This window comes from Emys orbicularis, chromosome 3, assembly GCF_028017835.1.
Source record: "Emys orbicularis isolate rEmyOrb1 chromosome 3, rEmyOrb1.hap1, whole genome shotgun sequence".
NCBI classification, from domain to species: domain Eukaryota; kingdom Metazoa; phylum Chordata; order Testudines; family Emydidae; genus Emys; species Emys orbicularis.
This window is the reverse complement of record NC_088685.1, coordinates 154,999,218-155,016,117: the sequence shown is the minus strand read 5'-3', so window position 1 is coordinate 155,016,117 and position 16,900 is coordinate 154,999,218. Positions and strand designations below refer to the sequence as shown.

Below are 16,900 nucleotides of genomic sequence, written 5' to 3'. Positions count from 1 at the left end.
ATCTGGCCCCGATCAGCTGTGGGTTCATTTTCTAGACTCAACGCAGAGCACCCATTCTAGAACATGTATTTCACTCTCTCCCAACTTTTCAGGTTCTAGAACGTCCCTAAAAGCTTCAACAGGTTCCAGAAAACGGCTTTAACAAAAAAAAAAATCAAAAAAGTTTTGTAAATGTTTTTATCAATTCTGATTATTGGATTTCGAGCCAGGACTCCATCTCATTTCCAAACACCGTCCTTCCCCTCTGAGCGTCATTTGCTTTGGCTACTATAGGCCACAAAAAGCACAAATAAAAATACACAGTACATGAGATCAAAAGCATTTTTCAGGTTCTAGTCAATGACTCTTTGTAAATCCAGTTCTGGAAAGGAACTCCATGGCAAACTCCCGAAGGCTGCTCCAGATCTCAAGAAAGCGTCAGGTGTGTTCAGAGCCAGCCTGAGACGTGATGGTCTTGCTTAGTCTCAACAGACGGAGAACACTACTTGTTTGTACTTTGGCACACAGCGAACGATCTTCCCCCAGTTGCCGAGTGGTCCACAAGGCCCAAGTGCTTCCTGTTGTCATCAATAGGCCTTTGCTGAGCTTGGAGGCAGGACTCCCAGAAGCAAATTGGCCAATGATCCGAATGGCCCAGTCACAAACCCTGCTGGCTCCACAGAGGCACTTTTACAGCCATTCCACATTAGGCGCATGGGGGAGGGGCGGGAGGGGAGGAAAGTTGGTCATGAAAAGGTAACGTCTCTAGCTACGGGCTGGGTGAGCCCTTGGGGGCAACCATCAGCCAATTGCTGTCACACACATTCATCTTTCTTGGTTTGTTCTTTGTCATCATCTTCTTTGGGTTGGTTCTATTTCTTTTAACATCCCCTCCTTCCTTTTGTTGTTAATAATTTAGTTTGGTCACCGCCCGCTCCCGACTCGTCTCCAAGCCTTGGTTCCCTGAACGCTTACGGTTGCGCTTGAGCTTGGATAAGTCTTTGTCGAAGACCTCGCCCGACCTGAGGGCTGACACCAGGTCGTCGAACTCCCCACTCTCCTCGGAGATGCTGCCGGCCTTTGCTTTCTTTTGTCGCCTCTCTTTCTCCCTCTGCTCTTTCAGCTGTTGAGAAAGACACATGGATTTAGGCTTGGCTGGGGCTGGACAGAACATTGTATTATTTAGGGACGTTGTCAAGCAGGCACTAAGATACCACGGTGATTGGCGTGATGTGGAAAGCTAGATTACAGAGGGAGGCTCAGTTCTGAGCCCTGCTGCACACGGGGGAGAAAGGAAGCATAAGAAACCCCCTCAAACCCTATGCCTGAGCCTGTGTGGGGGATAGCAGCCATACTGGGCTGCTCCTCTATTCTCCTGTGCAGGTGGGTAAGGAGTGGGTGGAGTCTTGTCTACCCCTCCTTTCCCCCCAATGCACCAGCCCTGCATTGAACCCAGCATTAAAATAATTTGCAGATACTTCCCTCCTGGAGCAAGGGAGAAGCAGAGACCAAACTGAGAGTTACAATTTGGTTCATGTCTGCTCTTGGGGCAGTGGCAGCCACATGCTACACCTTATTCAGACTGGGTGGAAGGTTACAGTCCAGCCCATAGGTGAAAAGAGGAGAGTATAGAGAGATGTAGGTTAGGCCCCAAACTAAGCACAGGGTGTGCTGATAAACCCAAATAGGAATAGAAATGTGGTTATTCAATCAAACCATATGCATTGGGATGGAGTCAGTCTCTTACAGTGATGGGAACACAAAGGCAACAGAAAGAGATCCAGAAAGAGAAGCCAATTATAAACAAAGTGAAGTAGACCAGCCAAATTGAACTGTCCAACCTGAAGGAGATGCAGAAAGTCAACTAACAGCATCAGTGATGAAAAAGAACAGTAGATTTTTTTTTTTTTTTTTTTTTTTTTTAAGTTTACTAGCCGAGTTCTTCCCTGGGTGATGCCCTGCTTCCCTGGAGTGACACCAGCAAGGAGTCTGTCCATATGAGTTTGTCTCGCTAACGTCCATCTAAGCTCCCCAGCACTGGCTGGCTCCTTGGGTTAGGGCTGGTGACCTGTCCCACATGCGCAGACCCAATCGCGATGCTCTCATTCTCTGTGTCAGCCCCTGGGATGCAGGAGGTGCATCTCCATATATAAACTACAACCCTTCTCTAGGTCAGTGAAGGGGTCCTATTCACTACCTCTTCCCTGAAGCATGGTGGCTGATGGGAGGCATTCAGGAAAGTGGTTACAACAGGGAAAGATTTTCTGGAAAGAGGGATCCCATCAAGTTTGAATACGGGACACGGGGAAACATACCCCTCCTCCACCAACCTACACAGGAAATAAACCTAAATTGCAATGTGCAACATCCCCTGCTATTCCAGTTCTGACCACACACAGCTTTGTCAGTGCCCCACACCCTTGGCCTGCAGCACCCCCTGTTATCCCAGCCCTAGGCTCCCTACACACAGCTTTGCCTATGTCCCTCACCCCTGACCTGGAGTCTTCCCTCTCCCCCACCCCGCGCCATCCTAGCCCTTGGCTCCCCACACATAGCTCTGCCCACATGCCCACTGCAGCCCTCCTGCTATCCCAGGCTGTTGAGGCATCTCAGTGCTGCTGACCTACAATACCCATACTTTTACAATGAACCACTTCACTTTTAAATACTAAGCACTAATAAATCGATGCCAAGTACTGGCATTTTAAAGCCCCTCGTACAGCAACTCCAAGGACGATGCTGAAGTCCTGGGATTTCTCCTTAATCCCCCCTCCACCTCTGAACCAAGCCAAACAGAGTGGTTTAAAAATAAATAAATAAATAAATAAAAATAATAATAATAAAAAAAAAGCTCAAAGCAGCGATCCTCCTAAGCAAGCCCTGGGTTGCAGTAGCTGCTGGAGTTAAAGTGATGGCAGCACAAAAGGAGGTAGAGGAATGCTGAGCTGTTCTCAGGCCTCAGGAACGTGGGAGGTTAGTTCACCCCAACCCCCAGGGACCCACACATCGGAGTTCCAGCAGGAGAATCAATGATGCATGCACGTTCTCCCTGCCCTGTCAGGGCCGAAGGCAGCCTGAGTAACCATGGCATTGAGGGCAGCCGGGGGAAAGGCTGCTGGTATCTGCAAGGCAGGCGCCAGTGTGCTCCTGTGTCACAACACACTGTCCGGGGACAGACACAGAACAGATGATAATCCAGTCTGAACGGAAGCAGCCCAGTTGGCAGGACTGCGTGGGATCTGGTGCCAAGTGCTTCAAAACAGGAATATCAGTCTTAAGGAGGACGGTATCCCCCAGGTGTGCAGGGGAGGCAGCCCAATGGCCGGATGGCAACCTCCAGGTGTGGGGAGGGGGGCACCCAGATGTCAAGAAGGCAGCTTGGGGGCTGGAACAGCATGCCCTGGTTTGACAGGGCAGCACATCCTTTTCTGGGGAGAAGAGTGCAGAACAGATTCCTGGGGGCTGGAAGCCCCTCTTGTCAGCCCTGGGATTTCAAGGCAGCCACCAGATGTTTGCCCCTGATGACTGAGAACTCTGTGTCAATAACAAGGCCTGCAGCGGGAGGGAAAGCACACAGCCAAGGAGCACTTTGGCAGGAGAGGGAGTGGGAGGACAGGCAGCTGGGAGAGGAGATGAGAAATGAGGGACAGGTGGAGGAGAGCCAGGCTTGCGGGAGCAAAGGAGACAGTGAGAGGTGGTGTCTGAAGCAGTGGCAGGGATGGAACATGAGCAGGGGAATCGTCTCACTTGGCCCCTGTTCTCTTGAGAACAAGGAAAGCGGCATCCCCTCCCCCACGCCTCCTCCCCCGGGTTCTCACCATGGCCTCCATGCGTGCCCTGCGCTCCTCCTCCTCTTTCTTCTTCCTCATATTCTCCAGATCTTGCTTGGCCTCTGTGAACGACTGCAGGAAGGTGTCGAAGATGCCAAAAAATTCATCTGGCTGCATCTTGCCCTCATTCTCTCCAAAATGCTTCAGCGCCTTGGCGTACTGTCAGACAGGGAGAAGAACAGAACACGAGCGTGGCAATTAGAGGGGCTGTTCAAGGGGGTCAAGGAGATAAAGCCTAGGGATGGCTTTGCACCACACTCAAGCCCCTTCAGGTTCTTTTGTGGCCAATGGGAAATCGCCTGCACAATCCCCTGCTAGCTAAGGAAAGGCCATTTGATCTCTCCCCTAAAGTCTCCCCTGAAGAAGATGCTCCCCTAACTAGCCAGTTGGCATTTGCAGGCAGATTTGGAGGGCACCAGTTAAGCACCAATGTCAAAAAAAAATGCCCAGTGCCTGAGGGCCACAGAGTCATTTCAGAGACCAGCTGTGCAGCCACACCTCAGCAACATCACTGTAACCAATGAGGGAATGAGTGCTAAACTGTGCCTGGTCGAATGAGCCTCCTCCCCCCCCATCTCTCCCCTCTGGGTCAATTGATAACATGGCTGGGGTTAAGGGACTCTTGCCGTAACATGACAGTGTGTTCTGTCATTGGCCTTTTGCGGTGTAATCCCTCACTGTGGAGACTGCTGAGCAAACATAAAGGGAATTGCCTGGCAGAAACCAGGCTGCAAACAGACAGGGCAGGAGAGGAGGGTAAGGAAAGCAGCCAGCTTTCCCAGGCGGACTTAAAAGAGAGCGGAAACATCAGAAGTGGCCTTTATTTTACAAGGCGAATGCTGAGGCTATAGGAAGCATTTGGAAGCTGCCAACTGGCAGGACTTCAGTAACAGGGCAGCCTTGATCTGGCTGTGGTGAAGTCACAGCAAAGTCTGGCTCTGGGTCATGAGACCTGCAGCCCTGACACAGACACGCCATTAGTAGTACACGCACACATCATCATACTCATCCACTCGGACACAGCCATAAACTCGCACGCACCCACATGCCCTGCCGCCGATACTCACACAGAGCCATACGCCCTCTCGACGATACTCTTGCTCCCAACGCTGATCCACGCACACACTAGCACCCATAGGCACTCTCAGCCAACACATACATATCCACACACTCCCCCAGTGTAGATGTTCATACCCTCCCCACAGACACACCGCCGTCAAACCACACCATGACTCTTGCAGGCTATAGATTCACTGCGTTTGATCACTGCAAAGTGCTTCAGGTGCACATCCAATTAATACAAATGACAATGGTCCTGGTCCATGGGGTGACAATCCAGCTGCCCATTCCCCACTTGGGTGTTTTTATAGAGCGTGAGAGAGACCAGGAGCTGTGCAGTTTGTATCCCAAACAGGAAATGAGCGAGAAACTCTGGGATCCTGCCTCAGAAGCCCCTGCAACGCTGATGGCTGCACTAGGACTGACAGATGAAGGAACAGTTTCTTTCTGGCACTGCCTGTGAAATGTTGCGATTCCCCCCATGCTCCCTCTCCTTTGCTCTTCCTGCCAGGCTCGAGCAAAGCAGTTTGCAGCGATAGGCTAGTTCTTGTAAACAGTTGCTTTTTGGCAAAAAACCCCAAACAACAGAGCAATTCAGAGTAGCTGACATTAAACAAAATTTGCTGCAAACAGCACAAGTTGCGAGCATGACAAGAGGCATAGCAGCAGTAGCCGAGAATCAGAGACAGTAGGGTGCAAATGCAGGCTGGCAATGGATGCCTGTTGTGTTGAGTTTAACCCCCATCTCTGGACATATGTATTTAGAAAATTATGGTAGAGAGTAAGCATTATATGTTTTGACTGCTGGGGACTCCAGCCCTTTCCCAGGGAGACATGCCAGAGGTTGTGGAGACAGCCCCTTTGGAACCTGAAAAAGAAGATCCCTTTGCTTAGTTCTCTCTTTTTACCATTAGAGGCCAATCAGCCAAGGGAGGCCAGGGGGAGGGGTGAAGAAAGAGGGGAGACCTCCGTAGTGCACAGACACTGCCATCGCGCACAGAACAAAGAGCCCAGAACATTCTACGACCACGGGGGACAGACCTAGTCAGGGATTCCTTTCCCATTTAACTCATTGCCGCGGTTTGCAGAGAACTAAAAAGGCACAAATCAAGACCAGCGACATTCCTTCCCCACACAAAACATGCACAAAAATGGTCACTTTCTTGTTCTAGGCTATTTCCTGCCCTTTGAACTCCCACAAAATTTGCCAGAATGACTCTTATTTACTCAAAGGCGGGCCAGAATCCAAATCCTCAACTCTGTACAGTTTCTTACTAGTATCTAGATCACAAAGGATAAGAGGTTATTACTGTTGCCAGCAGGAAGAGTTGCTCTGTTAGATCAAGTGGCAGAAGCTTGCGCTTTTAGCACTGGAGATCCTGGGTTTAGTCCCTGGCAATACCACACAATGGGCAGTCATTACATCTAGCCATGGTCAGTGTTTGTCACAGGGGTTCTTGTAGGTAGGGATGGGAGCACCAGTGCAGAAATGGAATGAATCTTAACATTGCTCTGGATTATAGAACTTCGGGAAGCTGAGTGAGATGGTGCACAAATACTAAACTGGTTTAAACCAGTGGAGGGGCAATCCCACAGAGTACGTAAGTACTGCCTAGTCCCCCCTTTCCTGGGCCTCTTGAATCCTGCCTACATATAACATGTGCGTAGTTCCCAAGTGCCATTCTTAATTCCCTCAAAAGGGGGGAACCTGCATGCACACACTCTACACTCCTGGCTGCCATTTGCCCAATGGCTATCATAGAATATCAAGGTTGGAAGGGACCTCAGGAGGTCATCAAGTCCAACCCCGTGCTCAAAGCAGGACCAATTCCCAGATAGATTTTTGCCCCAGATCACTAAGTGGCCCCCTCAAGGATTGAACTCACAACCCCGGGTTTAGCAGGCCAAATGCTCAAACCACTGAGCTATCCCTCCCCCCTGCACCAGCTACTCTTGCCTCATTAGCAGGGATGCTCTGGTCATTGCTCCTCCCACTAAATGGAGTCACAGAGTTCCACTGTCTCCTTAAAGGCACAATACCCTTGTTAAAGAAAAATAACTATTGGAGAGTCTTATAAATATAACTGGTTCTACATTTTGAAGTAATGTTGAGGAAGGACTGTCCTGGATACACTCTGACACCTCATGATGCCACATCTGCTTACTGTAAAGCAATGAAATATGAAAGGTAGAAACATACCAAGCTACAATTATACGAAAGGTAACAAATGAACTATGAAACAAAATTATGGTTTATTTAATTACATGTTTTCTCTCTGGCTCCCACTCAGAAAAAGTGGTAGGAGCAGAGGAATATGAACCAGAAGAATGGATTCTAGACCCAACTCTGCCACTGATATGACCTTCTGCTAGTCCAGCGGCAGTCATTAGGCGGACCGTGGGCCAAATCCAGACTGCTAGATGCTTTTGAACGGACCCCAAAAATCTTATTTACTTATTTTTTATTATTATTTTCTCTGGAGTTTGGACCTTGACTATACCTTGACCAAGAAATTTGGACCTTGACAAAAAATAATTGACTACCCCTGTGCTAGTCACTTTCTTATCTGTACTTCAGTTTCCCTGTGTGTTACATGAGGATGGTAGATCCCTATCTTCTACTTCATATGAGAGTTGCAAGGATTAGTTAGTTAATGTCTGTAGAGTACTCTAAATGCAAGTATCTCTGAAGATGGGATGCTAAGGAAACCTCATGCTGTCTTCATACCCTTTAAATTCCAACACACCCCTCTATTTTCGGACTTTACCTACCTACCAACTGTATCAGTTTTGCAACAAGTGCTTCTCAGAACTTACCATCTCCACCCAGGACACTCCACTGTAAACACATTACTTTCCCAGTGCCCACCCTACAGTGCATGAGCAGCATGTGATGCATTGCCACAGCCTTTGCCTTAATAGCAGCTTTGAAGTGTAAAATGGTCAGGATCATGTGCTGGGTGATTACCACTCAATGGGCCTCCTTGTTGAAGTGGAAATTTCTGATTGCCCGGCTTATCCCCGGCTGGCTGCCCATTAACTCTGAATGTCTGTGGGTCTCAGGCTGAGCCTGCTGTGTGTTCCTGGGCTGTCACAATTCTTTACAATAGCTGTCAGCCTTTCGGGAAATGACACATTAATCTTATTTGAAATAGTGAATTACACACGCCCTAGCGTCTGAGACAGATCTGCTGCATTTCATGCCTCCTTGTGTCAACCCCAGTCCACATCTCAGAGACACTCCGTGAGGTTATTCTGGACTACAGGTGGCTCCTTCATTTAGTCTCCTCTACAGTGGGCACAGAGACCTGAAGATGGGTTTGCCATGAACTCCTTCCCCCTCCGCTCATGGATAGGTGAACTATTCCCTGAGGTGCCATCAAGCCTTCATCGTTTGGGCCCTATTTGTGGCAGGTAATTGTGGGGTTCCTGATAGGCATAATGCTGCATTCTCAATGGACGGACACAAATAAATTGATTGAGCTTGTATCACTTCCTCTTAAGATCTTGTCAATGCTTCTAGCATAAGTAGCATCAGCCCTGCCCATTACTCAAATGAGAGCCCTCTACCGAAAACACAGTATGCTGCAGGAAGTAGTACTGGTGATTCAGCAGGTGGTACTTTTCTCTCTGAGTCGGTCCCTGCCTCCCACCCCCCTGGTGTAGGAAGGTGCTATGCTGCTGTAAGTGACATCTTTGGGGTTAGAACTACATCCCAAGCTCTCATGACCAGACATCATAACTGATCAGATTGCTGAACAGGCTGAACCCACAAGAGCCAGAATGCTCCAGAAGACAGGCCACTGCCCTGGGAATCAGAACGCCTGAGTTCTATTCCCGATTCTGCCACTGATGCTTTTGGTGACCCTGGGCAAGTCACCTAGGGTACATCTACACAGCACTTAAACACCCACCGCTGGCCCAGGTCAGCAGACTAGGGCTAAGGGGCTGTTCAGGGGTGTAGAGGTTCAAGCTTGGGCTGGAGCCTAGGCTCTGGGACCTGTGAGTTCAAGTCAGCTAATCTGGGCCAGCCATGGGTCTTTTATTCCATTGTAGACATACCCTGAACCTCTTTGACTCAGCTTCCTTTTGTGACATGAGAACAATGGTGCTTATGGTAGCGTCTTTCATAAAGTGCTTTGAAATCCACATATGAAAATCATTATGTAAGTACTAAGCATTATATTATTTTGTGATGTTCTGTGATGTCAGGCACTGGAACATGGATAGAAACTTGCTTATTACTTAAGCCATTCGGGGGAAGATACATGGGCAAAGCAAGATGGAAAATGTGGGTTTTTGGGTGGAGGGAGGATTATAACATGGGCTGGTATATATTTTTCATTAAAATAAATTCATTTCCACAACTTATCACTCCTCCATCTCATGATATAACAGGTCTGTAGCTTGTTGCCAACTCTCCTCCCCCTGCCAAATTTTCCACTGAATTCCTCTTTTTGCCAAAGCAAATGGTTTAGACAGTTGTTTATTTTAAAAAGTTGTTTCAACAAGGAGATGGAAAACGGGACAGCAGCACACGCTCGCAGCTGTGCCCGCCAATGAAACATCAAGTGGGCTGCAGAGACCCCCTTGGAAGCAGCAGGAACGGGGGGAGGGGATGTATGTGCAGGAGAAAAAACAGCAACAATGACAATTATCCTGGAGTCTCCAACCGTTATTGAGGGACTAGCAATGGGAAGAATGAATTACACCACCTGCTCTGAGCAAAACTTAAAAGACTTCCCTAGTCGAGCAATACCAAAGTTGTTGCTACTAAGACTCCAATTCTGCAGCAAGGCAGTTCAACTAAATGCTACTCTGCTTTTTATGGGCCTGTCAGTGGAAAGACTCTCATCGATCTCCACAGAGGTTGGACGGGACCCTACGTTGCCTTGAAACCTATTGATCATAAAGGATATTTGAGCTAGCTCCATAGTAGCCAATAGCAACCCTGCTCATGCAATATAGACACCATGAGCATTTCTGACACATTAGATAACTTGTCCTGGGCCTTCTGCATTTCTAATTTAGTGTAGGTCGGGTAGGTAATTTATTTACCAAATGGCTGTTTGAGATGGCGAGCTTTGGTATCTGTCCATGCCTCTTGGAATGTGCCCCAGCTTGACTCCCCCAATAGTCCATTAGTCTCAGCAGCTGACAGAAGTAACCAGTTCCAAAAGACCGAGGGAGGCCAACTTTTGTGTTTGAAATGGACATTCTGTCTTTGCCGCTTGGACTAAAGTATCCCTGTGTGCCTTGTAGTTCTCTGCCATTAATGGCTATTATCTTAGCTGGATTTTCACTTTCCTCTGCTGCTCTTCAGAACAGTGCTCCTATGTTTGTCAAATTTACTGGCATCCAGTGGCTGTGTAGACTTTGACCTCCCATCTCAATGATGCTCAATATTAGTCCCCTGCTTGAGGTATCATTTCATAGTCAAGTCATAAAAAAAGACTGAGAATGGACAGGCGCCCACCTCCCTTTCATCTTAACCTTGCCAAGGTTATTTCTTTGTCTTTATTATGCCGCTGTACTGGGCAACTGTAGGCAGCAGGATGCTTGCTGTTGATTTTATATTTATTCCAGCTTCTGTGCTGTAGACCCAGCTTGTGAATTCTAATCACTATGGTAGTGATCATGTCTGAAATATACATAGTGTCTTTCTTCCAGAATGATCCAAAGTGTTTTACAAACAGATTTATTATAAACTATACACACAGGGTGAAATTCACCCATGTGCAGAGAACAGATACAATGCCATTGCTTCACTTCAGTGTATTGTCAGCGCTTATGTGGGACTTTAGTGGAACAGAGGCCTTATGGGGTAAATGTCATCTCTAGCAAGTAGAAAAATAAAATTTACACCATGAGAAGAACGTGTGAAAAAAATTACATTGATTTGGCCTCAGCGTTTGCACTGTTTTCCCACAAAACCAAGAAGGGCAGTTTTCTCAGGTGACATTCACTCTCATCCTGTTTTTCCTATGAAGAAAGCAATTTTTCATCTCGATCAAACTTGTGAAAATTGGTGATAAGTTTCAGGATAGAATTTCTCTCAATCCCTCCCCCTCCACACACACGGGAAATGGCAGAAAATATAATCCCTTGATCAAATCTGTGAATTCTCCTAAAAAACCCAACCCCTCACAGGTCTTACAGTGCACTGAAGGTGAAAAAGCCAGCAGCAGAACAGTGCCCTGCACTCTGAGTGAACCTATTAAGAGAGTTGGGGTAAATTTTTCAGCTTGAGCTTAACCGAGCATCTGTTTTGTGCATGCACAGATGATAGTGGTTACAGCATTTCACTTGCAAAGTGAGACGCCAGCGTCTGAGAATCTGGCCCTTAAATTTAAAACATCACTTCTTCACTGGGATAATTGGCATCAACTGGTCCTGTCGTCGTCTGTCTAAGCAAAGAAGCCAAAGACTGCATGGGCCGTGTGAGACTGAACTCCCCCTCCCAACACGAGATGTGGTGGCTCTGAGGTGCACTGGTGGGGCTGTGGGAGAAGGGGGGGAAGCTGCACTACCTGTGTTATACCCGCTCCATGGGTAAATAGACAGCTCTGGTCAGCTATCTTCTATGTTATGGGTAAAATTTAAGGTGTTAGTTTGGCCTAGGATCTATCTGAGAGACTGCCTCTCCCTCTCCCTCCATTCCATGCTGGGTTCAGTGGAAGTATTGAGAGGCAGCCCCATTGCTGTAAGAGAGTGAAGGCGGCGGGCAGGATGTTCTCCACAAAGGACCTTCAGCTTTGGAACTCGTTCCATGCCTTTAGTCCCACATAGCTTGAGTCTATTGCCCTCCAAGCCAGGCCAGGCTGTAAGGCCCTTTGCATCCCTTAGCAGTGAGGAAATGGGAAGACTTCAGTAGGAGCTTTTACTACTGGATCATTGCTGGTTGGCCCTCTGCTGATTTGTCTACTGGAGTTGTCTCTTATCAATGTATATTAGAGAAGCAGAGAGGAGAAAAGATTTGTAGGGCTCTTTTGGAGTGGATTTCTTATATAAATCTCAATAAATACAGAGCACATTTTGCCAGCACTAAAGACACCTAAAAATCACTTCTCAGGTTTGAAAAGATACTTTGTATTGTTTTAAATCCAAGCTCAGGAAAGATGGCTCTGCCTAACGCCCGGCAATCAATTAGCCAGTACTATATTTAGAACGATATTCAATCCCAGCTGTTAAAACCAGGACTTCATTATTAAATTCAGTGAGCCAGACCATTTCTTCCAGGGCTCATTAGGATTTTTTTTTTCAAGTCTTTCCCCCCACTCCCCATTTCATTTCTAGAAATCAAAAGGAACAGGATAGTGAGATCTCTGTGTGTTGTGTCCTACTTTTGCTGGGCAGTTGTAGCAGCAGTTTCCATGGCAGGGACAGCGCTCACGATTCAGCAAACACAGAGAGCCCATTGAGCATGGGAGCTGCTATGGGTTCTGGGAAGCACATCTGGTTTGTTGAGAATTTCCCGTTTTGAAAAAGGAGCGGGGGGGGGAGGGGGGGGAGGGGAAGAAGCGAACATGAGAAATAGCACAGTACTGGTAAGGACAGAGAGTTCTCTTTCAGGAGTCCAAGGCAGCTCAATGCCAGTGGGAGAACCTCAAAAATAACAGGAGTACTTGTGGCACCTTAGAGACTAGATTCAGCAGAAGCAGGAAAGGCGTATGTTCAAGAATAGTAGGGGTGTGTTAGGAGAAGGTAATAGGGAATGGGGGAGAGGTTTCCTAAGTATGTTATAGTCATTAAAATAAAACTTCTCTTGTTAAATGCTTTATGTTGGCAAATGTCAAAAAACGTGTGCAACAAGTTCCAGACATATTGGTCCGGCTGCGGGGAGACACTCCAATTATCCTTAAAGCAACAGGATCCCCTTTTTCCTGCCCTGGCCTGATCAAGGAAATGTATCGGTGCCTCAGAGTGAATGATTTTATGTGTTTAACCCATTATTGACCCCAAGATAAACCGCCTTGTGCCAGTCAGTGCAAGTCAACTGAATGTACCTCTTCTGTGCTACAGCAGGTATAAGAGGGGGAGGACAAAGGACATTTTTATAATGATAGGTAAAATGGTTTGGATACTGTAGGAACCGACCCCAAACTCATACTCAAAATTTATACTGAACTGAACCAGAGTCTTCTTGATGGTTAAAATGTCTGCTTACCTCTTGCCTTTCCCCCAGCCACTCTTTTCTTCACTTTTTTGTACCTCTGCAGTTTTTTGATCCCAGACAAGAATAAAAGCCAGAGGTCCAAAATACCCCACAGAATGGGAGTTCTCTTAGGGAAGCCATACTACAACAGAAGTGGAGGTTCTGGAACATAAGCCACCCTTCCCTTGCTATCAGAGCCAAATGAGGACTTTTGTTCAATTTTTGCCATAACAACCAACCAGCTCTTGTTGTGATTTCTGTGGTGTGTGCTGTGAGGCAAACGCTGCAACTTTGAAAAGCCAAGTCATCCCCATTGTGATGAAATGTTATGTCAGAGCGATGGCACAGCATGGTGACAGGACACTGTATTGTCCTGATCCTCCTCCAGCATCATGCTTGTCTTCTGAAAACCAGGAGGCCTGGCAACCCAATTACTGATATTTTATTCACAGTTCAGCTTGTCCCCTCACATCTCTCACTGCAAGCTACTGACACCAGCAATGGAAACGAACTGGTCCAAAGGAAATAACTTGTTCGCTTTGGACAGCCAACTGCTTTTAACATACCAGCCAACCAGGACAGCTTTGCCATTACATGCTGTTTATTTTAGGACTTGTTCTCTTTTAAATATTTTGATATCCTTATGAGCTTTTCATACATGTTCTTTCCCATTCAACCAGAAGACGGAGGGATTAATGCCAGCTTCTAGTCATCAGAAAAGAGCTGGCACCGCTTCAGAGGTCTACACTTCCCTTACTAGATTTTTTCAAAGAAGCAAATGCGAGCTGATGACAATAATAACTGAATATTGATACATTGATGGTACTTTTCAATGTGAAGGATCCCAACGTTTTTTGCAGATGTATATATCTCCCGCCGTTACATCAGCAGAATTTAGCTAAGTTTTGCCAGGAGACCAGATCTAACAACCCTATTCTTGAAAAACATGCTGTGGGATCTTTAAGAACCAAGAGAGATTGTGCTTCTGATCTCTCACCCAAAAGACAGCACTCCCAATAACAGTATTTCCTAACACCATGTCACAAAAACCACCATTGCCATTTTTCCCCATACACACCATCCTCATCAATAAGCTCTAGAGAAGAAAAAGATTCAATGGGCAGAACCTAGGAGGGGATCTGGGTTGTATCTGTTCAGTGAATGGGATAGATAGACCAAAATCACCACCTTTAATCTGAAACTCTTTGAATGTCAGGATGTTGCCTCCTGCCTCACCCTGTCCTCATTAGGGTCCCAGCACCTTAATCAGCTGCTTCCATTTTGGCTCCAGAGACAGGTTTCTGTTCTCCAGGAGATACTGACCAAAGATGGCCAAAATCTCTCCAGAGCTGCTTGCAAGGTTCAGACTCTGCCCCAGATTCATCCAGGAATCTGAGGCCTAGCCTAGACTTAACCCATGCCTGAGTGCTACCACCATGGCCCACCTCTAGGGAGTAGAGGACTTCAGTCCCCAGGGCTGCCATTCTGGTACTTTTCACTGGGGAAAAAGATGCATGACATGGGGGAAAGAAAGACGTAGCTGTGTCTGCTGGTTAGGGGGTTTCCCTCCCTCCTCTTACACAGAGAAATACGGGGTACACAGTTTGCCCCTTGCTCTCACTTAGCCCACTCATCGGGATCCTAAGGAAGCAGAAGAAATGAGCTTCCTAGCTCTCAGAGTCAGTAATGAGCCACAGAAGGTGGATCTGAAAGCTGCTGGCTGAAAGGTGCAGGTTCCAGTCAAGCACTTTCAGGAGCTTTCCTACCTTGTCCCTAGCCTCGTTCAGAAGGTCGTCTAGCTCCGAGAAGCTGAAACTGGCCACAGTGATGAAGTCACTCATGACAGGCACAAACCTGTCCCCTGCTTCCCGCATGCGTCTCTTCTGGTAGTCCAGTTCCTGGAAGAGAATAAGTCAGAAGCGTTGAGTGGCAGCCAGCAATGGCTCCTCAGTGAGAAGAATGGGGCTGGGTAAGTCCAGTTGTTCTGGTTAACACAGAGCACAATCTCTCCTCCAATATACCCATCAGCAGCTACAGTTCAGAACCACCCCCAACCTCTGCTTTCACCTACTCAAAGGCAGAATCTCCATGAGATGGAGGCAAATCTTACTTGTCGTCTCCTGGATCCTGCAATAGTAACAAAAGAGTTCCTTACTATCCATCTAATTTATTGTATTTCTAAGACACCTTTAGTATCTAAGTGCCACGTAGCTGAGACACTATGGTTTTCCTTATACTTAGAATGGGAAATAACTGGAACTCAGATAACACGGTGTGGTAACTACAAGTAAATGCTGGTTTATTTAATAGTGCAGTGGTATTGTGAATCACAGGGAAAGCCTTTCAGGAAGCCCTGTTCTGGAGCTGGGCTGATGGCAGAAAGTATCTTCCAGAGAGCTGCTGAACCACACTGGTTCTACAGCAGCGAGGAAGGGCTGCATTGCCCCTAGCTCACAGGGGCATTTTGAGGCTTGCCAGCATTTGTCCCCAATTAATATTTGCAAAATACTTTGAGATCTTTGTATTAAAGATGTTATAGAAGAGCAAAGCCTTGTTAGTGTTCAGACACGGAGTTGTCTGGCCATGTGGTAGAGTAAATACAGTCTTAGGTGTTTGCCTTGGTCTTATTTTTAAAAGTTTTACAAAACACAACCGAGGTGCCAGGATTTGGGCTTTTACTCTGGGATACTGCAGTATTTCTATCGTCAGAGGTGAAGGATTTTGTTTAAAAAATCTGCTCAAAAGAATGATCATCAGGGAAATTTGCTGAGCCACTGGTTAGAGCACTAGCCTAGGACTTGGGAGACTCTCATTTAAGTCCCTGCTCTGCCACAGACTTCCCCTGTGTGACCTTGAGCAAGTCACTTAGCCTCTCCGTGCCTTAGTTCCCCAGCTGTAAAATGGGGATAATAGCACTTCCTTGCCTCCCAGGGGTGTTGAGAAGATAAATACATTAAAGATTGTGAGGTGGTCAGGCACTACAGTGATGGGGGCCATATATGTTTCTTGGATGGATAGATAAAGGATGTGATCAATCCAGCTATCTCCTGTGTCACCAATAGCAAGGGGAGGGGAACTCAGTGTCAGAAGCAGGGAAGCATTTCCCATATAGCTGGGGTACTGGTTTCATAGTCAGAAGAAAAACTTTTAATTATGGAGTATTTGATCAAAATGTACGTGCTTAGACATGAAAGCTCTCCTTCTGATGGCTGAGCCACCACTTCAGCTGGATGGAAACCAATCCCCAGTCTTCAGCACAAGAGTTTGCATATGCATACCACCTCCCTTGGGCACCTTTTCAGCACCACGGCTGCTTATTGATGGAGGCCCAGAAATGCCAATTGAAGCTTAAAAATTTAATCTCCAATGTATCCTGCATGATAAGCAGTGGCTGGATGTGTGATTTCCGATGTGTGACTTCCAAAAGCTGGACTGAACAATAAAGGGCTGTGTTCCATTTTTAAATCACACCACAAACCTGGGGAAGCAAAGGGTTACAAGTACCTTTAAGAGCAGCTGACTGCAAAACTATTTTTAGTCTTCTATTCTTATGGGGCCTTGAAGAATCTTCTCAACCAGTGGAGCCAGGATTGTGGTGAGAACACTTTGGAAGTTGATCAAAAGTTGCACGTTCTCCCCCACATCTGACAATGATCTTCTATTGTTGCTTTAGTGTTGCATTTGAAGTGCCAAAAAATGTGAAAGGAGTGAGACTAGAAGGTGCAGGCAGCCCAGACTGAAAGCATCATGCGGGGGGGGGGGGGGGAGGGGGAGAGGGGCAATGGTGACTGAATGGGAAGGAGATTTTGCCCCAGAAGTCCACATATGAGAAAGCAGAGAAGCGGATGGAAGGACAATGGGGCAAACAACCCACAAA

General features: G+C 47.0%; 1 protein-coding gene across 3 annotated transcripts in view; it reads right to left on the bottom strand.

Annotated features, from left to right (window-relative positions):
- Nucleotides 1-886: 886 nt before the first annotated feature.
- The window catches only part of DAAM2 (dishevelled associated activator of morphogenesis 2), a 147,017-nt gene continuing 131,003 nt past the window's right edge, over nt 887-16,900 (bottom strand). For all 3 annotated transcript variants that reach the window (XM_065401898.1, XM_065401899.1, XM_065401900.1), the window contains exons 22-24: nt 14,790-14,921; nt 3,798-3,968; nt 887-1,102 (exon numbers count right to left, since the gene is read on the bottom strand). In XM_065401898.1, coding sequence (XP_065257970.1) covers nt 887-1,102; nt 3,798-3,968; nt 14,790-14,921 — 519 coding nt within the window. The remainder of the gene's footprint in view (nt 1,103-3,797; nt 3,969-14,789; nt 14,922-16,900) is intronic.